Below are 25,709 nucleotides of genomic sequence, written 5' to 3' on the forward strand. Positions count from 1 at the left end.
TTCTTGAATATTTTGCTTGGTTGGGAAAATATAGTTCCAGTTGTTTATGTCGTCCAAAGCTATATGCAGTGTGTAGGAAATTGACTTAGAGATAAGACTAAACGACTTTCACGTTTCGAAGACAGGCAAGCAGGCCTAACAGCAGCAAAAGACCCATCCATTAACTTATACCTTACATGCATAAAGTGAAAAAGCTCATGGATTGCTGATACATTACTATCGGCCACCAACGGCGTGGGGTTGCCCCATCTTTTCAAGTCACATTTTCATCATATTTCAACTTTTTAATTCTTAAAGTTTGTTTCGGTGTTTTGGAGTCTATCTAACATATTCGGCTATAGCTACTCTGCTATATCATCTGTGGTAGATAAAAAAGATGAATGACCAACGCAACTTCTTTCCCAACCAGTGCCATGGTTGACTTGAGAAAAAAAGGGCCTTAGTTGGAATGTAGTGCCACCTTTATACTCCCTCCGTCCCCGAGTCCCCGAATAAGAGTCGCTAATTTCCATTTTGGGCCGTCCCCCATTAAGAGTCACTCTTTATTTTTACCATAAATAGTAGTAGGCCTCACATTCCACCAACTCACTCCACTCACATTTTATTATAAAAACCAATATAAAAATGTGGGTCTCACATTTCACTAACTTTTTCAACCAACTTTTCTCTACATTTCTTAAAACTCGTGCCCGGTCAAAGAGCGACTCCTATTAAGGGACGGAGGGAGTAGTATTTCTCTCTCTCTCTACCTGATTTAGAATGTGCCTTAGAAATTTAATGAGATGTAGAACTTGGAGGGTTTTTATTGTAATAAATCACAAATAAGAAAAGATGACAGTAAATTATTCAGTTTCTTTGTTTCTTGAACAGATCACAAGATAGCTCTTTCAGCAAAGAACTTTACACGATATTCCACTTGACGGCTGCATAGGTTTTGTAATTAAGATAAAATTCTCAAGGTTTGTCTCAAAAAGAGCCATTTTCTCCCTTTTCGGCTCAAATAAAGACTATATGACAGCAAACTTGATGATGAAGGGGCAATGCTCAATCCATTAGATTTTGTCTCCCATTCTGGCATCCACGATTCTCAATACTCAACACATGGTCATCCATGATATGTGTCTGCACGATACAGATAGTGGCTTCATGCTGCTTGTTGGGAAAATTAATTTAATTAGTTTAGTATGCTTATTGATGTGTACACCACAAGCTTGATTTAAAACCTATAGAAATATAAAATTTCATGCATATAATAACATCTTGCACTACTTGTGACTGTAGTTTATTGGATATATAGGCTGTTAAGTAAGGATATACATTTCTTGAATTAGATTGTGGAATTCATCTGTGGTTCTGAGCTCACACCTAAGAATATGCTCCACTAAATTAGTTGCTTTATGCTCCAAGACTATAATACCTACCATATTCGGAACCAACGTGAGAACTCATTTTGCTACACACTTTTGGAACAGTGTAGTCAGGAGTTGCCTATGAGAATGCTGAACTCACATTTTAGTGTATCCGCACTTACTTAACTGAAGCCAAGTTCTTAGTGCTCTCTATATTTTAAGAAACTTATGCAGATCCTTTTCTGGGCATTTCTTTGATATGAATTATCGAGGTAACGTGCTAATGATGCACATCTATGTCAGGCCAGGCCACTACTATATTTGAGATTTATGCTAATTTGACATATACAGAGGATGGTCTTAGAAGGATTTATTATTATAATTATATAGTTTCCTGTATAAATTGCACTTGCCAATTTTGTTGAATTTATTTATTCGTTACAGATGTTCTCCTTCTCATTTTTCAACTAAATCAAGTTGAAATCCAACTCATGGTCCACATCCAAGTTGGCTGTTGCAATCATACAAATTCCATCACCTTGATTAAGCCACACACCATAAGGTTCGCCACAATCTTCTTTTCTTTCTTTCTTTCTTTTGATGATGAGATTCCAAAACAATAGGTCAACTTTTATCTACACACTGCACACACATACCACTAATTGAGAATATATACTGAAATATCATTTCACTTGCCACTTTGATGAAAAAAAGAAAAATGATTACGTGGTCAATATATGGGAAAAACAGCGCATGCTGCAAAAATCCGTCCCCGTTCAAATCTGATCCTCCTATTCTCTTTGTAATAGTAGCTTGATGTCACTGAAATTTGTACCTTGATTTGAATGATCATGATGTCATCATCACGCAAAAAGAATGGTTATGTGACTTTCTTTGACTGCGTGCTTCAATGATAGAGAAAGCCCATCTAATATTATCAAACTGTTTGCTTTGATTTGTTCATGTGATGTAGCATCAATAAAATCTCATACTATTTCAGATTCATGCATGTTTAGTCGTAGCTCCTATGCTTCCAGGCTTAGTCATCTTATCTAGTTCGAACTTATTAGAAACATCAATCAGTGAAATATTTTATGATTTAGAAATTAAGGGACTTGGGAGCTTGGGAAAGAACTTCAGCCATCACGTTAGTGATGCCTTCTACTAATGGTTATGAAATACTAATACTATTTGGATGCTTTTTCATCTAGACATTAACCACACACCCACACCTTTTACACATGTAGGCAGTCAAATTAATACACAAAAGAATGCACGATATTCAGTTAAAGCAAGTTTAGAGAAGTTGAATACGACTGTTGAAGAACAAGATTGCACTCTAGAAGAATATTGACTAATACAATTTGGAAATGTGTAGTTTAATCTTGATATATATATATCCACGTGAAGTTGATCCAACAACCCAAATGTAAATGGAGGCTCCACTCTAATTGGTGCTAGTTTAGCTATGTAATAACCTGCCTAAATTCATGTGAGAGGCCATAAAGTAATTGCTGACGAATTAAAAATGCTGTGTGCCACATAGAATATCTCACTAAAGACAATGTGGCCACTCTCATTGTTTGTTAAACACATTTAATCCTCTATGTATAAATAAACATGCCAGTTTGGCATATTTTATCTCATAACCATCTCTGGATTGGTAGTTGATATCTCAATGGATATCGCTCTAAAAGTGCTCTTTGTCCTCTCTCTGAGTTTGGTTTCTATGAAACCTTTAGCCGAAGCCAGATATCGGCACTGGTCTAGTGAAATAAAATTCAATTCTTCAGCAGCCACTGAGGATCTTGTAACAAGTCTTCCTGGCCAACCTAGTGTAAATTTTAAACATTATGCTGGCTATGTCACAGTGAATGAAAACAATGGAAGAGCACTCTTCTACTGGTTTTACGAAGCCACAACTCTGGCTGATGAAAAACCTTTAGTGCTGTGGCTAAACGGAGGTAAGAGGGCTAAAATTGCCTCATAATGTTTTAGAATTCAACGAGCATGCATCACACATATGTATGCTATAATCTTATATAAAATCTTGAGGCTGCCAAGGTCTTCTAGAAGTATCGTAGTTGTTTTATTTGCTTGTAGCATGATCCATTTGATGCAGAAGCATGAACGCTAAGCACATTTTCATCTGTCCTTGTCAACCTAATATCAATCTTTTAACCATATTTTTTCTTTAAATCTATCTAAACAAAAGACATAAGCAGTTTCCGTTCTATGCCATTTCTAAAGGCAGAGGATTCATCGTACATAAGTTTTGCTTCCCTTTAAATTATATGGTTCAAGGTTGTGGTTGTATGTTCCTTGTTATTTCATTTTTACCTTTTTCTACTACCGTATTTGCTGCTGATATCAGGTTCTATATATCTTCTAGGTCCCGGTTGTTCTTTCCGTGGGATATGGAGCAACACAAGAAATTGGGCCTTTCTTTGTGGACAGCGATGGGCGTGGCTTGAAATTAAATCCTTTCTCATGGACCAAAGGTTTGATTTTTCGTTTTCTTTTTTTCCATTATATAGCAAGAAGAAATATTCTCATCAGATCTAAAGCAAAACAAACTGGATATTGTAGCATGTTAATATATACAGGGATTGAAAAGTTATTTATGTATCCTGTTTGATGGTACAGAAGCCAACTTATTGTTCCTGGAATCTCCAATTGGTGTGGGCTTTTCATACACAAACACTAGTGGTGATTATGATAGGCTGGGGGATGACTTTACAGGTAAACCTTACTGTTATATTTTACTGTAAATCTGGTCCACATTTGGCTGACTGTATAACAAATTTTATTGGACTACTTTTTCCAGCAAATGATGCATATGCTTTCCTCCACAACTGGTTCCTCAAGTTCCCATCATATCAACATCGAATATTTTATATAGCTGGAGAGAGCTATGCAGGTATACTTATGCTCGATTTCCAGCACCCGTCTCTGTAAAAATTTGGTCTGATCTCATGTGTGTGTTTGATCAGGGAAGTATGTTCCTGAGCTGGCTGAAATCATTCATGACAAGAATACAGATCCCTCTTCCTTATTCATTAATCTCAGAGGCATACTGGTATTTAATCCTTTGAAATTTCTATTATTCACAAAATATAAGAAAAATACGTTGAACTCCCTTTTCTCTTGGTAGCTGGGCAATCCGGAGACACACGATGCAGAGGACTGGAGAGGCATGGTGGACTATGCCTGGAGCCATGCTGTGGTCTCGGATGAGACCTACAAGACCATTATCAAGTCCTGCGATTTTTACAGTGATGACACGTTGAACAACAGCGATTGCTATGCTGGCTGGGATGAACTGCTTACCCAGTATGATGAGATAGATATGTACAGCCTTTATACATCAGTGTGCATAGCTAATTCATCTGGTTTATCAAGTCAGCTCAAAGCCAGGAGGTCATCCAAGATGGTAAGTGCTATTATTTTTTTCTCTTGTTTCAACTATGGAAAATAGAAGGCCGAAAAAATGATCTTACATGTGTAGATGCCGAGAATGATGGGTGGTTATGACCCGTGCTTGGATGACTATGCCAAGTTTTACTACAATCAACCCCAGGTTCAGAAGGCCCTCCATGTCTCTGATGGAATCAGTCTCAAGAAATGGAGCTTATGCAAGTAAGCTTCAATTATTTTATTTTTATTTTTATTTTTATTTGAGGTGTACTCCTAGTGAGGATGTGCGGACAGATCACATTTCTTAGCTTGGTTGTCACTTTTCTAGTTAGAGGATAGTATAATAAATATCACTTTTTCTCATGATAATTGTGAGTTTGAGGATGTCTTCATGCCAGGTAGAGTTAGTTTCTAGACACTGACGTGATGTTCGACTGTGCAGTATGACGGTGTTTCATAACTGGTATGACACGAAGAAATCTGTTATTCCGATATACAAGAAGCTCATAGCTGCTGGCCTCCGGATATGGGTGTACAGGTATAGATATATAGACAGATGCTTCTTGTTAACATCTGATTTTGTTGGAATGGTTAATGTTAGTGAGAATTTGGTTTTGGTGTCAGTGGTGATACGGATGGCAGAGTTCCTGTTCTGTCGACGAGATACAGTTTGAGCTCGTTAGAACTCGCGATCAAGAGGGCGTGGCGACCTTGGTACCACGGGAAACAGGTACGAGGTGTTTGTTATTTCCAACAATTAAACCTTTAGGACGATGGCTGTGCGTGATCTCGATTTGATTTGTAGGTTAGTGGATGGGTGCAAGAGTACTATGGACTGACATTCGCCACATTTAGAGGAGCAGGACATGCTGTGCCCATCTTCAAACCCAGTGAATCCCTTGCTTTCTTTGCCTCCTTTCTTGCAGGAGAATCTCCACCTTCTCAGAGATGGAATTGAGCATTTTTCTACTTAATGTATCCAATCATATATTATAATTCACCATATATTAAACTCCATGATGCAAAGATTGGTCAAGTCTTGGCATTTTTGCTACTACAAAAATTACATTACTCAAATTATTATATAGTAGTACTATATTTCTTATCAAATTCTCGAGTGACTCTTTTCTAGTTAGTGGACAGTTATAAAAAAACACAACTTAGATTAGTGGAGGTTGCTGTAGTGACATATTTATTGGCTTATCATGCTTTTCTTTTTTAATCTTTTGAAGGGTCCTAGACCAATATTATTGTCTATACGCGGCAAAACTTGAATGGTGAATCAAACATCAATCAATTATACATCTGTTGAATAGATTAATCATGATTGATGTTTTAATTAGGCCATAAAGCTACTAATGAAATATTATCTGTATAGTATACAGATAATATAAAAACATACAACCATAAGATAATAAGCATGAACTATAAAAGCAAGACCACTCTTGGAAACTTTTGACATGAAAGTAAAATACAGTGGCTAAACACTATTAGAACTACACATACATTTGATATTAGTCCCCAAATACCAAACTTATTCATGATAGCATATAAATGAAGTGTAGAAGATCATTAAAGTGGCAACCCGAAGCCGGTGAGACGCATATTACATCTTATGGGAAGGGGCAGTAGTTTCTGTGAGGGTGCAAGTTTGATATAATTGGTGGTGTGTAGTGGAGGCTTTGAGTTGGAGAGGGTGTGGACGCGAGTGGAAACCTTGGACTTGTCGTTGTTTTTGAGCGAGGGAACAACATTAGGATCGACAACCTTGGACTTGTCGTTGTTTTTGAGGGAGGGAACGACATTAGGGTTGAAGGGTTTGCGATGAGTAATGGGAAGGTAAATGGACTTGTTTATATCTTGCATAAGTGCAGTTTCACTGTCAAAGAGATTGGCTGAGTTGAAGAACATCTCAAACACCTTCATGCAATATAAATGTGTTTGCTTGCAAGATTTACTCATCAATTCTTGATCAAATCTGTCTGAGAACACAAGTTGCAACAATTCGGAATTGGTTTGTTATTCTGCTGACTCCTGAACGAACGCAAATCAATACGACGATTTAGTTAATTAATCATTTACTACTATGATGTTGCGGTTCATTAGCCAAGATGGTAGTTAGAAACGGGATTAGTACCTATAAATTTGAGCAAGCAGCAGCTCAATATCTTGATGAAAATGGGAAGCTAGGCCTAGTCCTTGAACGTGGTACACCAAAGACTGTTTTATCAAGTCTCCATCCACAGGATATATTGCAGGTACTACAATGTCATTACTTTTCTTTTAATTACTGAATTTTTTTATGGACATATTACTTAGCAATAAGTGGTTAGATTAGATTAAATTAAGTACCTCCATTGGGAAATTTGTGAAGGAGTGATTGCAGATATTTCGTACGTACGTTTCAAGAGTCGTACGTACGTTTCAAGAATATGTTGGCGCATGAGAAAAATGTGAGCTATGACTGTGACTAATCCATGAGGGAAAACAAGAGGAAGCGCGTGCGCCTCCGCCAGCTCAATCATCGCCGGAAAAGCAAGCACGAACCACCGCGGCAAGTTCTGATAGTTTATCTTGAGAAGTATCTCCGCCTTCAACTCAATGAACCTCAGCCCTGCATGTACATAAAAAGTGTCTCAAACTAACTTACTAATTCAATCTAGCCTAAAGTTTTTGGACCATTGATTTTTTTATGGAACCATTAAATATGAACCAAAACATATTGTTTAGACAAATATACGGGACCAATTTTGGACTTTAGTCTTCAATGTATATGAATGAAATATAATAATACCAGATTCAATATTTGGATGGGCAGGGTCCCACATTTTGAGAGCAATCAAGCAAGCAAGAGTAGAGGGGAGAGCATCAATGGTGGGAATTCCTTCTTCATTGGTTTCTCCCCAAAACCCACCTTCTTTTTGGTTTTGGATTATCCAATTCAGGCAGTTGGAAAACATGGGAATTTTGTGATTATTTTGGTGGGGAATCATGGCAAGCCAAGCAGTGTCATAGGCTGAGGGGGACACAAATGCATCACTATGGCTATGGAGCTTACAAAATATTTCATTTTTCACTTGATTAACAAGGGACTCGATTGACAGCAGTGACGACTCCATTATTATTATTTTCAGAAATGTTTTGTTTCTCACTTTTCCTTAATTAGTGCAACTACTTTGGACATGGCATATATTCCATGGATGGATGTATTTATACTAAAATAGTGATGGGGGCATTGTTTGAATAACCTGGATACAACAAACTAATAGAGTTGAATTACTGGTGGTGAACGTTTCGAACGTTTCCAAATATCTAGTACGAAAATTGTAGGATTAACCTAAACAATTATAGACTACACTACCAAGAAACATTGAATAGCTTAGCTCGTTGGAAAGGTTTCGAAACATGTAGGTCGTAGACGCAACTGATTAATTATGCTAAATTTAGTCAACAACAAGACGCAACTGATCATGGAAATACTAGTATTTCTTAACAGTCCATGACATTGTAGTTTATATTTTTGGTTGATAGATAAAATATGTAGTGACACAGAGACACCATTTGTGGGTCCATCGGTTGATTCATAGGCTTTTATACAAGGTTTTATAATTCTCGAGTCCAGTTTAGACATTAAAACCAATAGAGTATTGAACTGTTATGGCAAGAAAAATTCGTGTGCAAGTCCTTGAATTAATTTTTTATTTTTATTTTTCTTATAAATTATCCATATTCATTACTCTTTGCTTTTCCTTGCAACAATCCAATAATCTTATTGTATATCATGCTTTGGGTTTAACGTTGTGTCTGTAATTGCGTTACCTCATTGCTTATGTTTGCAGTGGTCGAATACAGGATGAGTTTGTGTTTGTTAATGTGAACACCATTTACCGTAGTACTCCTCAAATTTTGTTTACACCTCTAGCTGGTTCCCCATCTGTTTACATATGTCTGCTCTGTGTGGTCCTTTATAGTAATAGTTCATGTCATTTTCGTCATTTTCAACGGGCGGTGCATATAAGGGATTCCGGCCTTCACTCGGCCTAAAAGTAGCAACCGACCCCAATAGCCCAAGAACAAGGAGTACGGACGTCCAAAGCAGGCCGGCCTAGTACAAGGATTATTCCTTCAAATATGGAGTAATATTTTATTTATATTTTCCTTCCTATTTTCATGCATATATACGTTATAGTTTTCGAAACCCTAGCACCTACACTTGGATTTGTCCGTCGTAGTTGGCTTGAGTGCTCTAACTGAGAGGAATTATATCCTATCAATCACACAAAAGATGAAATGAATAGTTAAATTTGGTGCATGTGAATGGTGCAGTTTTGGGCCCTATGGTTTCGTTTGAAGATTTGACAAGTTAACAACCGTTGTTCACTAGTTCTTGTGGTATTTATTTTTGTTGTATTGATATGCAGGGGCAGACTTGACAAGTTAACAACTGTTGTTCACTAGTTCTTGTGGTATTTATTTTTGTTGTATTGATATGCCGGGGCAGACTCAGAAATGAGTATTAATTAGGGCTATATTTTCAAAATATTATTTGAAAACAATTTTCTATGTGATTTAAATTACTAACAATGGCTTTAATATAATTATATGTATAAATTATAAAAAAATTATAAAACTTTATAAAAGAAAAAATTAAAAATAGAAATTCATTAGGGGCTAAAGCCCTACCCTCATGTGTCCGCCCTTGTTGATATGGCTACCTTTATAAATGATGAAAAATTGAAAATGAGGTGTAATGAACTTCATGAATATATTTTCGATACCAGAATGTGACATATAGTACTTTAGAATTTAAATTGATAAAAACGTCTTGAATTAGTGGATATTGAAGTTTGAAAAGCCAGAATGTGACATACTAGTACTTTTAAGCCCTCCCCAATTCATTTTTTTTATAAAATTTTCTACTTTAATTTTTTTCAAAAATTTCGAATCGAAATACATGTAGCCCTTCCCAAACTAATGTTGTTACAGAGTAAATAAATAACTAGAAGTTGAATGTGAAAAAGGGCTGAATTTAAACTTCAAAGAAGAGTAACAATGGCTACTCTCTTATTTAGGAAAGAAGAAGACGTATTTGGAGAATAAGACTAACTAAAAGACAAAATATTAAATAATGCTAATATAATATTAGGGGAGCACTTCAAAAATAACTAATTATTAGATTACAACATCCTTCCATTTTATGCCATTAGATTTCTTCAAAAATAACTAATTATGGCTTAATAATTGCATAGTATTAATTTTTTCGCAACAATTGTATTGAAAATGTCAGAAGCTTATAAGAAACCAAAAGGTAAGCAGTACATCCCTGGTGCAAATACAATTCATTGACATAATGTTGCATCTTCATGTTATCCAATTGCAGTACTAATGCAATTTTTTTTATTTTGTTAAAGAAAATATATGCAAAATAACGTATCACTATTACAACGACATTGAATTGTAATAATGTTATTTCCTTCTCCCTATTTTGATTTCTTCCCCTCGGGTTTATTTGTCGCATCATCATGTTTCTCCCCTCGTCTATGTCGCTTAATAACTGTTGATCGAATAAGATTAATCAAGTTTTTGGCAAAATTTGACACAAATTAAACACATTCTGAAACAAATTAAGCAAAACTAGTGATATCCAAAAAAGTGCAATACGCAACAATTTAACGATATTAAGCATGTTCGAGGTCAAATTAAGCATACGATTAATCGGATAATTATGCATCGTTGGCCACATTGCTATAGTTTACACATATTAAGCACACCAAAGGACAAATTAAGCAACATAATAAGCACCATCAAATACTATCCCGACTACAGATGCCCAATACACACACCAGCAAATTTGAAACAAATTTAGCACATTCCAAAACAAATTTAGCACATTCCAAAAAATTTCAATAAGCAACAGTTTAATCATATTAACAATGTTCGAGGTCAAATTAAGCACACAATTATTTAGATAATTATGCATCGTCGACAACATTGATATAGTTTACACATATTAAGAAGGATAAAGGAGAAATTAAGCAACATAATAATCACCATCAAGAACCAGATGCAACACACCGTTTACAAGACACAATTTCGAAAACTATACTCGGATAATCCCACAAATAATGCAAGAATAATACATAATTAAGCGGCAAAATAAGCAATCATCTGAAATCTCCAACAATGGAAGCCAAATCCATACGGAATTAAGGTTCTGGCGATTCGGCCGACGAACAAATAAACCCTAAAATCCCCAGAACAAAAACACACAAATTGAATAAACCCTAAAATCTACATATTACTTATTGACAGCAACTAAAAATTTAAAAAACACGAACGACGAACAATAAAGGTTGGAATTTACCATTTCTTGATGTTTCTCCGGCATCGGCCTCTGGGGGTTCGAAATTGCTTGTTTGTAGCCCGCAGAGTAAATCAGATGTCGCTGGTTGGTTGTTATTCGAGTTCAGTTCGCAAAAACGCCAGGTTAATTTTTTTTTTCTAGGGTATTTTTTTACATTCCATAAGTGTACTTGTTTTTTTTTAAATTCCGGCTTTCGCAGAGACGAATGACCCTCATGCGTCACTCGTTAATGAAACGCATGACCGTGATGCGTTTTAGGGTAAGACGCATGAGCATAATGCGTCTTTTAATTTTTTTTTTTTTTAATTGAAAGACGCATGAGGGACATGCGTCTTAGGGTAAAACGCATGACACTCATGCGTCTCTCCTACGAACATAAATTCGCTCTGTAGCTTAGTGGTAAAAATTCCGTGTTGAGAAGAGCACCAATTGATTCCCACTCATGAAAGTAAAATGAAATTAAAAAAAATAAATGATAGTCGTAAAACAATGTTGACATTGATGGCCCAATAATAATACAGAAGAAGCTAAGTTGCCAATTTCCTGCTATGGAAATCGAATCTAGGACCAGGAATTCATTGAAAAAAGGCAATAAATCCACCGAATATCACTAGTAGTAATCTTTAATGAAAATGGTTTAAAGTTTATCATAAGATCTAATTTGCTACCTGAAAAAAATCACGTCGTTCGAACATTTTTTGTGTAAATCTATTTTTAAAAGGTGTAAAACATGCTAGTATTTAAAAGAGTAAAGGCCAAAATTGGTCCTGAACATATAGCCATTTTACGATTTTGGTCCTAAACATTATCTTTTGGATTTTTTGGTCCTGCACATATGGACATTTGATCATTTTGGTCCTCCGTCAATATTTCCGTTAAAAACTAACGGTCAACATTATCTTTTGGATTTTTTGGTCCTGCACATATGGACATTTGATCATTTTGGTCATGCACATATGGAATTTTGATCATTTTGGTCATCCGTCAATATTTTCGTTAAAAACTAACGGTCAACGGCCGATTTTTGACTAAAACAATGGGTTGGGTCGGGTCGTGTTTGGGTCGGGTTTGGGTTACACGTTAAGAAAAAAATGATATTTTCTTAAAATCTAAGCATAATATTCTTAAAAAATTAATTAATATTTTTTAATTAATAAAATTAAAGTATCGTATTTTTTAATTAATTTTTTCATGAATTTGAAGAAAATATTATGCTTAGATTTTATTAAAAATAATTTTTTAATTATTTAATTTTATTATATAGATTTAATATTAGTATACTTTAATTTTATTGTTTTGATTAAAAAATGATTATTTTAATTTGGTAATTTTTTATTTTATCGTGTAATATCATGTTTAAATCGTATAATAACATCATGTTTTAGTCGTTATAATATTTTTAATCAACAAAAATAACTAAAAATTAAAGTTTTATAATTTTTTAATTAATAAAAAATAATTATTTTTTTTCTTAACGTGTAACCCAAACCCGACCCAAACACGACCCGACCCAGCCCATTGTTTTAGTCAAAAATCGGCCGTTGACCGTTAGTTTTTAACGAAAATGTTGACGGAGGACCAAAATGATCAAAATTCCATATGTGCAGGACCAAAATGATCAAATATCCATATGTGCAGGACCAAAAAATCCAAAAGATAATGTTGACCGTTAGTTTTTAACGAAAATGCTGACGGATGACCAAAATGATCAAATTTCCATATGTGCAGGACCAAAATGATCAAATGTCCATATGTGCAGGACCAAAAAATCCAAAAGATAATGTTTAGGACCAAATCGTAAAATGGCTATATGTTCAGGACCAATTTTGGCCTTTACTCTATTTAAAAATATAGCTAAAAAGTCATGTCACATTCGCCCATTCTGTCACATTTCCGTAGTGAGAAGACGTTTTTGGATGAATTGGAGAGAGAGTTGAAAGATTGAAAATGAATTGAAGGTGAGAAGTGAGACGGTGTATGAACTGAAATCACGCACATTCTGTTTCGGATGAGTAATTATCTTTTATGAACTGACTGAATTACCCTACCCGTCTATGCAACGAAAAGACTCTCAAATGCAATCCCAGTTGATGAAATCACCACCACACGTCTCTACATCTAATGGCTTGTATAGGTAGTTAGTCTCTACATCTAATGGCTTGTATATGTAGTGTGAAATAATTGTGGACTTCAATTTGAGCTTGCTATTTAATTCAGGTGGGCTGGTTTTAATTGATGGCCAATTTATGTTTATTGGTGACCCAATCCGGATTTGACCCAATATTTAAATGGACGCTCCGATGGCTGCCACGTATGCCACCTCACGCGGATCATGACGATGAGCCGTTGGATCTAGGGTGTGTTTGTTTGCTCAGTTATACACTCCCTGCGCCTCCTTGACTCCTCAGTCTGTTCACTTGCCTCTCTCTCTACATGCTTTCTCTCCGGCTTCTCTCTAGAACTTTCTCTCTCTCTCTCTCTCTCTCTCTGAAATGGTTTCCAATCTTTCTTCTCCGGTGACTCCTTCTCTGTTTTAGTGAGAATCGAGTGTGCATCTCTCAACTCCTGGGTTGATTAGGAGATCTCTTTGGTTTCGAACGGTTGAGTTCGATTCTGGCTGTTTGGTGGAAGATCTTCGGTTGATTTCTTAGATCCATGGGATTTGTGTGTTCTTGAAGCCTTGTGGCTGTGGTGTGAGACATTTGATGTGTGAGGTGGCTACTGTGTTGTAGTAATCGGAAACCCTAGGTTTTGGGGTTCGATTGTTTCACTGTGCTCCCTTGTGATTTGTTGGAGAAGATTGAGGAGGTCCTTGGCCCTGTGCAGTCGTGTGTGCGACCTGAGCCATATTCTAAATCTTCTGTCCTATTTTGTTCTTGTCTTTCATTTGCAGTTTAGATCCGCAAGGATCTTGGATATTGTGTTACTAACTTGTGTATTCAGTGTGCAGGAGATTCACAGTGTATAGCTCGAGATATTCGATCGGTTCCAGATCCTATATAGGTTAGGATTTACTGTAATCTTGTACTCGTAGCATACGATTCTAGTTGTAACAAATATCTTGTAATTGACTTGTTCTTTACTGAGATTAACCATCTCGGTGTTGATTCAATAACAAAAAGAGGTCCCGATAATTAGTTAACCTGAGTGATCTGATCCCTACGTGTAGGATGTTATATCTGTAAGTGTTCCCCTGTAATATTATGTGTATAGAGATTTGTTCCACTCTTGTTTTCACGGAGTATATATATTTGGCCAGACTAGGGGTGGGTCGGTACGGTATACCATACCGACCGTGCCATACCGCATACCGTACCAGAAATTACGATATGTCAAAATTCCATACCGATACCATACCGAATTTCCGGTATACCAGAAATTCATTATGATAATTTTTGATACCGTTACCATACCGTAATAACGGTATGCGGTATGGTAACGGTATAACCGAAAAAAACCTATTGTATCCAAAATATTTATAAATGTAATATATATATATAGGGGAGTGATCAAGATATAACTAATTTTAAGTGTATAACTAGAGAACAAATCTCAACCACACATCATAGTAATCCATATTAATTTAAATGTTGAATTAAACGTTCATATTTAATAAAGAAATAAGTGAACAAGGGCATTTTTGGAAATAATAATTTATCCCATATTTTCATATGGATCGTGATTTCCATATGATATTCCAGATTTATTTGTGATATCATTCCAAATTTCACGATCAACTTCATCCCATATTTCATGATGAATTCTTCCTCATATTGTGATTGATTCTGATTTTTTTCAACTAACAACCAATTTTGCATTCGATTTCACTCAAATTGCGATCCTTTCTACGTCAAATTTTCATATGAATCGCGATCAATTCTAATTTGTTCAACCTGCGATCAATTCTGATATATATTCAATATCAAATTGAGATCGACTCTACCTCAAATTACGATCAGCCTCCAATTTTTAAATTGATCAGAGTCTATGGTTAACAGATTTCACGCCTTCAATTGAATATGACCGATCATCCCAAAGCTGCTAGAATTGCGAACCCATTGTGTAAAGTCCATCACGATCATGCTCCTACTGGAAGCTCTCCGAAGACGCCGAGAGGGACCTCGAGGCCGACGGAGCTTCTAAGGCGGAGCCGCCGGTGATGGAGGAGAAGTTTCTGGTGATCGTTGCAGCTGTTGGAAAATTTCAATGGATTTCTAATATGTTTTTCGTGAAATTGTTTTTGATTATCTGTAAATTTTGTTATTGTTTTTTTGTTTTCTGTAAATCTTTTGGTTAGATTCATTATAAGATAAAGAAGCCTATAATGAAGAATAGATGTATATTAATATGAGCATAATATGTGTTTGATGAAATGTCACAATAAGATAAAGAAGAATAAATGTATATTAATACATCACTATTAGCATGATTTTACTTCACTGTTGTTTACAAAACACATCACTCTTAGTATGATTTTACTTCACTCTTGTTTACAAAACACATCACTCTTAGCATGATTTTACTTCACTGTTGTTTACAAAACACATCACTCTTAGCATGATTTACTTCACTCTTATTTACAAAACACATCACTCTTAGCATGATTTTACTTCACTCTTGTTTACAAAACACATCACTCTTAGCATGATTTTACTTCACTCGTGTTTACAAAACACATCACTCTTAGCATGATTTTACTTCACTCTTGTTTACAAAACACATCACTCTTAGCATGATTTTACTTCACTCTTGTTTACAAAACACATCACTCTTAGCATGATTTTACTTCACTCTTGTTTACAAAACACATCACTCTTAGCATGATTTTACTTCACTCGTGTTTACAAAACACATCACTCTTAGCATGATTTTACTTCACTCTTGTTTACAAAACACATCACTCTTAGCATGATTTTACTTCACTCTTGTTTACAAAACACATCACTCTTAGCATGATTTTACTTCACTCTTGTTTACAAAACACATCACTCTTATTATGATTTTACTTCACTCTTGTTTACAAAACACATCACTCTTGTTTACAAAACACATCACTCTTAGCATGATTTTACTTCTCTCTTGTTTACATAACACATCACTCTTAGCATGATTTTACTTCACTCTTGTTTACAAAACACGTCACTCTTAGCATGATTTTACTTCACTGTTGTTTACAAAACACATCACTCTTAGCATGATTTTACTTCACTCTTGTTTACAAATCACATCACTCTTAGCATGATTTTACTTCACTCTTGTTTTGTAAACAAGAGTGATGATATTACACAATATATTGGCAAAGCGAAAATGATAATTAAAATAAATCCATTACATTACATAGATAATAGACAAAAAAAAGTGCTCTTTATTTATCTTCTGCCTGCGTACTGAGGTTAGGATTTTAAAACTAAACTAAACATAAAATTACACAATCTTGAATGAAACTGCCAAATACTGTAGTTGCAGAAAAAAATCGAAAGCCAATAATGTACATAAACCTATAAGAGCTCGAGTTTTCGTAACTCCTGCAGTAGTTCACTAGCTATCAAGAATCGAAATTTAAGCAACAAAACCTCGACTTCTTATTCTTCCCTCCTTTCATTCTGTTTGCTTCTGTACTCACCAGATTATCTCCTTCTGTACTCACACAAACAAACATATTCGAATTTGACAAGGCATTATCATTATTAGCAACCAAAATAAATTCCATGATCGTATAGCAATCAAAGAAGTGGAAGAGTCAAAATTCAAAACTAGAACATTTCCTCATTATTAAAAAAGAAAATCAATCAAATGGCTTTGAGCAAGTCCTCGGCGCTGCTTACATTGAAGGCACCACCCTCCTCCAAATTCAACAGCTTAACGATGCCGTTTTCGACCAGCATCGCATACCTCCTCGACCTCACCCCCAATCCTACCGGTTTTCGCTCAGATCCAGCTCGCACCCAATCGCCCAAGTGAAATCCCCATTCCCATCGCTCAGCATCACTAATTTTTCTGTGCAATGACCATTATACCCCGCCTTGTTATTGTGAAGTAAATTTGTGATAGAGGGAATTAATTTCTCCTTAAATTCAAAAATTATATGTATTAATACTAGCCCTTGATTTTTTTGATCTTGTGGCTATGATTTGTTCTCTAGTTATTGGTTTAAGGGGCACTTGCCATAGATCATGACCTTCATTTCCTTTTCCTATATTTCCTCATTTTTCCTTCTTAATATCAGCCATTAGATTAGAGAAATGGACGGTCAAGATCAACATTGGGTAATTAATCCCGTGTTGCATTATTTGTCCTATTTTGTGCATTATGAGGGTACAATAGTAATCTAATAATGGCTGGAAACCGCTACGAATAATGCACCACATGGTCACGAGTAATGCATATAATTGCCTATATAATGCACAATATGTAAACTGCAATGCATACGAACAAGATGTGTTGTGTTATGATGTTTGACACACGTTTCTTGTTTCCCCTAAGGGTTTAATAAGCTTAGGGGCTAGGGTATAGTACGTAGACATGCATGTAATCTTCACATGGTAACGAGTAATGGATATATTTGACTATATAATGCACAATTTGTGAACTGCAATGCATACGAACAAGATGTGCTGTGTTATGATGTTTGACACACGTTTCTTGTTTCCCCTAAGGGTTTAATACGCTTAGGGGCTAGGGTATAGTACGTACGCATTAATAACAAATTATAAAACGATACGAATAATTCACCAAATTGTCACGAGTAATGGATGTTATTAACTATATAATGCACAATATGTGAACTGCAATGCATACGAATAAGATGTACCATGTTATGATGTTTGACACACGTTTCTTGTTTCCCCTAAGGGTTTAATAAGCTTAGGGGCTAGGGTATAGTACGTAGACATTACTAAATGCACGTATGTAATCTTCAATACGTTGATTAACCCATATACACAATACCTCTAATAATGCATAATATACTGAGATAATGACAATTAAGAGCTACATAATGCACTACCTAAACCAAATAATGCACATACGTATATTCCAATAACAACAATTTGTTAGTAATGTCTACGTACTATACCCTAGCCCCTAAGCTTATTAAACCCTTAGGGGAAACAAGAAACGTGTGTCAAACATCATAACATGGTACATCTTATTCGTATGCATTGCAGTTCACATATTGTGCATTATATAGTTAATAACATCCATTACTCGTGACAATTTGGTGAATTATTCGTATCGTTTTATAATTTGTTATTAATGCGTACGTACTATACCCTAGCCCCTAAGCTTATTAAACCCTTAGGGGAAACAAGAAACGTGTGTCAAACATCATAACACAGCACATCTTGTTCGTATGCATTGCAGTTCACAAATTGTGCATTATATAGTCAATTATATCCATTACTCGTTACCATGTGAAGATTACATACGTGTCTACGTACTATACCCTAGCCCCTAAGCTTATTAAACCCTTAGGGGAAACAAGAAACGTGTGTCCAAACATCATAAGATGGTACATCTTATTCGTATGCATTGCAGTTCACATATTGTGCATTATATAGCCAATTATATGCATTACTCGTGACCATGTGGTGCATTATTCGCAGATACCAAAATGTGGCAGTTACTTTTCCGTCTAATGTCAATAATAACCCTGTAATGCATACAACCACCTTCTATAATGCAACACGGAACCAGTTTTATAGAATCAATCTGATCCGTTGATGCCTTAGATCTAACGCGTAATATTAAGAAGGAAAAAGGATCTAAGATGTGAAAAGGAGAATAACGCTCCCCCTATATATATATATATATATATATATATATATATTACATTTAATTTTTTAAAAATTTTATTTAATAATATATATATATATATATATATACATTTTTTTTAAAATTTAATATAATATATATCCAAATATTACATTTTAATTTTTTTTAATTTTAGAGAATTCTATTTTTAAATTTTTTTAATATAATATATATATATATATATATATATATATATATATATATATAGGGTTTTGATCTATGCAAAACTAGATTTAAATACAGAAACGCAGAACAATATCATAATTAGGTCACTTTTAGGTCATAATTAGGTAATTTTTAGGTCATGCTAACAAAGCATGACCTAAAACGATCTTAGCATGACATTAAACCCAAATATTATAATATGACCTAAAATTGTTTAATTATGACCTTCCGTGTTTTTGGTTAATTATTGACCATTAGATCATCTAATCCTAGGGCCAAGATTTGGTCTGCATTTCTGGATTTAAACACATACTTATTTTGATCATCTCCCTATATATATATATATATATATATATAATAATAATAATAATCTATCGGTATACATGTATACCGTGGATTCGGTATACCGCAGTATAGAAAAATTGATACTGTTACTGTACCGAAACACTGCGGTACGGTATCATACCGTACCGGAAATTGCGGTATACTGAAAAATCTATATTTTCGGTACGGTATTTCGGTATAATTTCCCACCCCTAGGCCAGACAGGACGAGAAATATTTTATTTTAACTAATGGAGTAGGTAATTTCACTTTTATCTTCTTTTTTTCTTTCTCATTTAATTATGGAAAAATTAAGATATAAAATATTTATGTATTTTTATACTAATGTGATTGTAATTTTTTACATAATTTTTTTCATATATAAATCAACATAAATAGAATTTGTTTTAGGTATAATATAGTATTATTTTTATAATACTATTTTTTATAAAAACAATCAGTTTTTTCTAGTTTTTCAATTTTTTAATATCCGAACGAACCAAAAAAATTGAATTAGCCAAAAGTTTAAACCTGAATCGAAAAATTAAAAAAAAAACAAACTGAATTTTAATTTCCATTTGGTTTGATCCAGATCAAATATCGATTTTCGATTGTTTTGCTCACCTCTAAATACAACCCCTACTAGAAAAATTTTCTTCGTCCGACACAGTATTGAAGTTTGAAAAGCTAGAATGTGACACACTAGTACTTTAGATTGATAAAACCTCTTCAATTAGTATATTGAAGTTTGAAAAGAGAAATGAAACTTTTTTGATCTTTCTCTAGGATAATGTTGAGATTGCACAAGTAGCTTAACATATAATGTTATGAAGAAGAGATAAGACAGAGAAAAAAATGTGTGAAGGAAAGAATACTCAAATTATAGTGAAATTACATTTTTAAATTCATTAGTAAAAGAAAAAGTTTCTCATATACGTACTGCAATAATATCCGACAAATGAACTCTTTTGTCTGGTCGAATTGTAGATAGTAAAAGATATTTTCTCTCTTTTGTGTGAAACAGAAATCGAGCATCTTTCTAATTCAAAAAATTAAAAAGGAAGTAAAAAATATGTGTCAACAAACAAGGTTAATTTCTTTTTGCCGGCATTGGGTATTCAGTACAACTTGACAGAATATCTCCGACGTCGCCTGGAGTTGACACGCATTCTTCTTTTATGGTTCATGTAGTTAAGTCATTTCTTTTTTCATTAACTGGTACTAAATTTCACCCCCTTCATTTTCGTGGTCTGGATTTCCCACTGCTGATAAGATGTTCGATTTTGCATACGGTGTTTAATACTCTCTTCGTTCCGCGGTAGTGGAGGCATTTCTTTTCGGCACACGATTTTAAAAAATTGTGTTAAGTGAGTTAAGTAAAAAACAATAAAGTAGGAAATGAAAAAAGGTGGAGAGATGAAGAGAGAATAAAGTAAGATAAAGTAAACTAAATGATAATAAATATATTGACTTTACTAAAAAAAACACTTTACTACTATGAAAAGTACCAAAATGCTAAAATAACTCTCCTATTATGGAACGGAGGAAATACTAAGACATGGAGAATTCTCAAGTGACTCTTTTTTAGTTAGTGGATAGTTACAGAGAAACATATGGTGGAGGTTGCTGTAGTGGCAAATTTTTAATGGGCTCATCATGCTTTTCTTTTATTCTTTTCCAGGGTCATCACGATTTATTAGACAAATATAATTTCTTTTATTCTTTCGAAGGGTTGTCATGATTTATTAGACTAATATAGTTGTATATACACGGCAAAACTTGAATGGTGAATCAAACATCAATTATACATCTGTTGTAAGAGTAATCGTGATTAAAGTTTTAATTAGGCCATAAAGACACTATTGAAACATTACTGTACATAATATAAAAACATAGTACGACCATAAGATGATAAACATTATGTATACAAGCCAGCCAACTCTTGGAGACTTTTGACATGAAAGTAAAAGATAGTGGCTAAACAATAATAGTAACTACACATACATTTGATATTCGTCCCCAAATACCAAACTCATTCACGATGACATACAAAGGAAATGTAGAAGATCATTATAGTGGCAACGGGATGCCGGTGAGACGCATATTACATCTTATGGGAAGGTGTAGTAGTTTTGGTGAGGGTGCAAGTTTGATATAATTGGTGGTGTGTAGTGGTGACTTTGAGGTGTAGAGGGTGTGGACGCGAGCGGAAACCTTGGACTTGTCGTTGTTTTTAAGCGAGGGAACAGCACTAGGAGCGGTAAATGGGAAGGGTTTGCGATGAGTAATGGGAAGGTAGATGGACTTGTTTATATCTTGCATAAGTGCAGTTTCACTGTCAAAGAGATTGGCTGAGTTGAAGAACATCTCAAACACCTTCATGCAATATAAATGTGTTTGCTTGCAAGATTTACTCATTTCTTGTTCAAATCTGTCTGAGAACACAAGCTGCACCAATTCTTTCTTTTTCAGCTCCAGCATCTCTCTCACATGCGCTACTGATTCTTCGATGCCACTCTCGGGATTTTGCTGCCAGTGGAGCATCACCATGTTCATCTTTCCATCCACCACTTCTTTCTGCATATGTTCATTAAAATTATTCAATGGAGGAAATAAAGAGATTATCCCATTAATTAGTAATATATGTGAATAATTACTTGATAACTCTGCATGTCGTTTGATAAACGTGCGATGGCCATGAGCAATTTGGTGATGTTTTGGTATTGAAGAGGGTTTGCATTTGGGTTGAAGAAATTAGGGGTGGCTGGAAGAGCTATTGTGTGTGCTGCGATCGACAGCATCCCGGTTTCTAGGTATTCATCCATGCATGGTGTGTACCCTGTTAGACTCCATCTTCTCTCCACCATCCACGACATGAAGCAATCACGCCACTACAACATATAAACAGTAGAGCAGCTCATATAAGGTATGTAGCATACCATTTCCCTATAAAAATATATACTCGAAAGTAAATTAAAATCTAGTGTTACACCAAACTTACAAGTTGTTGCAACTTGGGCACTACCGTGCTTCCTTCTTGTGGCTCGCATATTGTAACGAAGTCATTCACAAACTCATCTACCGCCTCAAAGATCGTCTTGCTATGGCCCCCTAATCCATTGCCCTCCCATCTACAAGTTAAATGTAAGTATTTATTCTCACGCAATTCATGAGTACAGAGTGCGTGCACATGGTGTGTGTGCAGAGAACTTGCGATGCTGATGCTCAAATATGGTTATTGAGTGCAATTCGATAGAGATATACCTTTGAACTGCATCAGTCAAAATTTCCAAGTCAGGCAAGGAACCTTCCATGTCATAAAAGTCATCAGCGACTGTCACAATTATGGCAGCCTTTGCAATAATCATCCTCATGACTGAATTGTGAGGAAAGAGAGAGCAAGAAGCAATTGCAAAATAGGTATAAACTGTCTTCTCCCTTCCAAATCCCATCTCACTAAGCCTCCATTTCTTCGCCCACCTAAATATATATTCAAGCATATGTTTCTCATTAATAATTGTCAAATTGAAAGGATTAATCTCATGAATAGGACTAACCCTTTAAGCTCCTCTAATTCACGCATGTATATTGACTGCATAAATTCAAAATTTTCAACAGCCAGCTGCCTCAACTTGGTGTTCTCAAGGCAGGACAACCTGTTTATTATCAAAGTAGGTAGCATTATTACTATAACTTATAAGTAACTAACAATTTATGAGTGATGAAAATAGATACCTGTAGAAAGAGGCCTTCCCAATCCATAAAGGGCTGCTTTTGTTTTCCTCAATCCACTTCCTATGATAGAGACGATCAAGACGAGCAGTCCATGGAACATCCACCTCATACTTGATCTACTCAGATGAATAATCGAAGGAGATGAGATGATGCTACAAAGTATAAAATGAATTGACTGTGTGTTTATGTATATATATATATATATGTACCATATTTTGCAGGCCTTTTGAAATTAACAAGTTATAATCTCTATGCCTGGTCTTAGAATTTTGGAGCAATTTAGTAGCAAACTTTCTTGCTTCATCTAATTGGTGCTCTCCTGGATATGCTAAATCTGTAGCTCTGTAAACACTGTACATCGCGGTGATGAAGTGTTGGCTGTTTTGTTCCATATACTCCATTGTTTCTGGTTGATTCACAAACCAGCAGAAGCTCTCTGCTTACAAACATTGTATTAATATGAAATAATTAATACTAAACATAAACTAATTGAAATTCAAGTGCTGATAAATTAAGATAAAGTACCTGGATTAACGTCGTGTCCATGCATCCGGAGAAGCCGGAAAGCCATTGCATCTTTGAATAATTTCAAGGGGAAACTGCTGTTCGGATTTGGTTTATTATTCTGCTGACTCCTGAACAAACGCAAATCAATACGATGATTTAGTTAATTTATCATCGACTATGATGTTGCGGTTCATTAGCCAAGATGGTAGTTAGAAATAGGATTATTACCTATAGATTTGAGCAAGAAGCAGTTCAATATCTTGATGAAAATGTGGAGCTAGGCCAAGTCTTTGCACGTGGTCCACCAAGGACAGTTTTATCAAGTCTCCATCCATAGGATATATTGCAGGTACTGCAATGTCATTAATTCTCTTTTTAATTTACTCAAGATTATTTATTATGAACATATTACTGAGCCAGCAGAAGGGGTAGATTATTTATTATATGTAGTACAAGATTATTATTAGACTAAGTAAACTACCTCCACTTGGAAATTTATGAAGGAGTGATTGCAGATATTTAAGACAATCCATATTCTGGGTGGACATAAAGGCTTGAGCAGTGGCCGCCGGCGACTGAAACAGCGATCCTTCGCTGCTCAAGTATCGCTTCACCGTTTCTTTGTGATCAAAATGGTAAGTAGATGGGAATGTCTCCAAGTATGAAAGGAGTGGCGGAAAGCAACGCCGTTCCTCGTCTCCAACTAGCTCTTCCCTGCAATTCCACCCATTTTTTAGTTTTAGTCAAGACTTAGCTTGGGCTTAATTAGCTAGCTTGCATTTCATGTTGAGAACATGTTAATAATGAAAATTATGCATTTTGTAATTACGTTTCAAGAATATGTTGACGCCGGACGAAAATGTGAGCTATAGCTGTGACTAATCCGTGAGGGAAAACAAGAGGAAGCGCGTGGGCCTCTGCCAGCTCAACCATAGCCGGAAAAGTCAGCACGAACCACCGCGGCAAGTTCTGATAGTTTATCTTGAGAAGTATCTCCGCCTTCGACTCAATAAACCGCAGCCCTGCATGGATACATATAAAAGTGTCACAAACTAATTAACTAACTATATCAGTATATATGAATGAAATATAATAATACCTGATTCAATATTTGGATGGGCAGGGTCCCACATTTTGAGAGCAATCAAGCAAGCAAGAGTAGAGGGGAGAGCATCAATGGTGGGAATTCCTTCTTCATTGGTTTCTCCCCAAAACCCACCTTCTTTTTGGTTTTGGATTATCCAATTCAGGCAGTTGGAAAACATGGGAATTTTGTGATTATTTTGGTGGGGAATCATGGCAAGCCAAGCAGTGTCATAGGCTGAGGGGGACACAAATGCATCACTATGGCTATGGAGCTTACAAAATATTTCATTTTTCACTTGATTAACAAGGGACTCGATTGACAGCAGTGACGACTCCATTATTATTATTTTCAGAAATGTTTTGTTTCTCACTTTTCCTTAATTAGTGCAACTACTTTGGACATGACATATATTCCATGGATGGATGTATTTATACTAAATTAGTGATGGGGACATTCTTTGAATAACCTGGATACAACAAACTAAGGGCACCCGCAACGCCTTACGCGGGTGTCCTGCGTTCCGTCACGGGGGACGGGACGGCGGCGCGATGCGTTGCGGCGCCCCGTCTCGTCCCCAGCCCGTCCCGATCCCGTCCCGCGTCCCGTCACGGCATGACGAGTGACGAGCCGCCTCGCCACGCGTCGAGGCGCCATGCTTGACGCCCACTCGTCGGCCCGCGAGTGGGCATCGTCACGCTGACGCAATAAATCATTTTTTTAAAATAATTCGAATTTAAAAAAAATATAAATTGTAAACGGTAAAATTGCCGTTTAATTAGCCATTTTTATTTTATTATTGTTTTTTTAATTTTTTGTACTCTATAAATACTCCTAATTTATTCTCATTTCACACACAACTACACATCTTCTCTCCCCAAATAATGTCCATTTCCTCTCCAATTTTCATCTAACATCTCATCACAAATGTCCGGCGACGGAAACTCCGGCGG

At 35.5% G+C, this 25,709-nt stretch overlaps 2 protein-coding genes across 2 annotated transcripts; one reads left to right on the forward strand and one right to left on the reverse strand.

The window, feature by feature from the left end:
• The first annotated feature begins 2,982 nt into the window (after positions 1 to 2,982).
• Positions 2,983 to 5,876, forward strand: LOC121789496 (serine carboxypeptidase-like 31). Its single transcript, XM_042187944.1, is given in 11 exon segments — positions 2,983 to 3,313; positions 3,742 to 3,755; positions 3,757 to 3,850; positions 3,996 to 4,091; positions 4,177 to 4,269; positions 4,343 to 4,428; positions 4,504 to 4,782; positions 4,858 to 4,988; positions 5,209 to 5,304; positions 5,391 to 5,496; positions 5,572 to 5,876. Coding segments are annotated over 11 exon segments (1,434 nt in total). The 5' UTR covers positions 2,983 to 3,027; the 3' UTR covers positions 5,725 to 5,876.
• Positions 5,877 to 21,380: 15,504 nt separating this feature from the next.
• LOC121789493 ((E,E)-geranyllinalool synthase-like) lies at positions 21,381 to 25,139 on the reverse strand. Its single transcript, XM_042187939.1, has 12 exons — positions 24,772 to 25,139; positions 24,502 to 24,694; positions 24,154 to 24,386; positions 23,901 to 24,024; positions 23,691 to 23,800; positions 23,375 to 23,601; positions 23,166 to 23,281; positions 22,988 to 23,086; positions 22,695 to 22,910; positions 22,432 to 22,561; positions 22,088 to 22,321; positions 21,381 to 22,007 (listed from the first exon to the last, which is right to left on the reverse strand). Exons 1-12 carry the CDS (start codon positions 25,094 to 25,096, stop codon positions 21,501 to 21,503), a joined length of 2,514 nt encoding a protein of 837 aa, XP_042043873.1. The 5' UTR covers positions 25,097 to 25,139; the 3' UTR covers positions 21,381 to 21,500.
• Positions 25,140 to 25,709: the final 570 nt, after the last annotated feature.

The sequence above is a fragment of the Salvia splendens genome, unplaced genomic scaffold, assembly GCF_004379255.2.
Source record: "Salvia splendens isolate huo1 unplaced genomic scaffold, SspV2 ctg253, whole genome shotgun sequence".
In the NCBI taxonomy this organism is placed as follows: domain Eukaryota; kingdom Viridiplantae; phylum Streptophyta; class Magnoliopsida; order Lamiales; family Lamiaceae; genus Salvia; species Salvia splendens.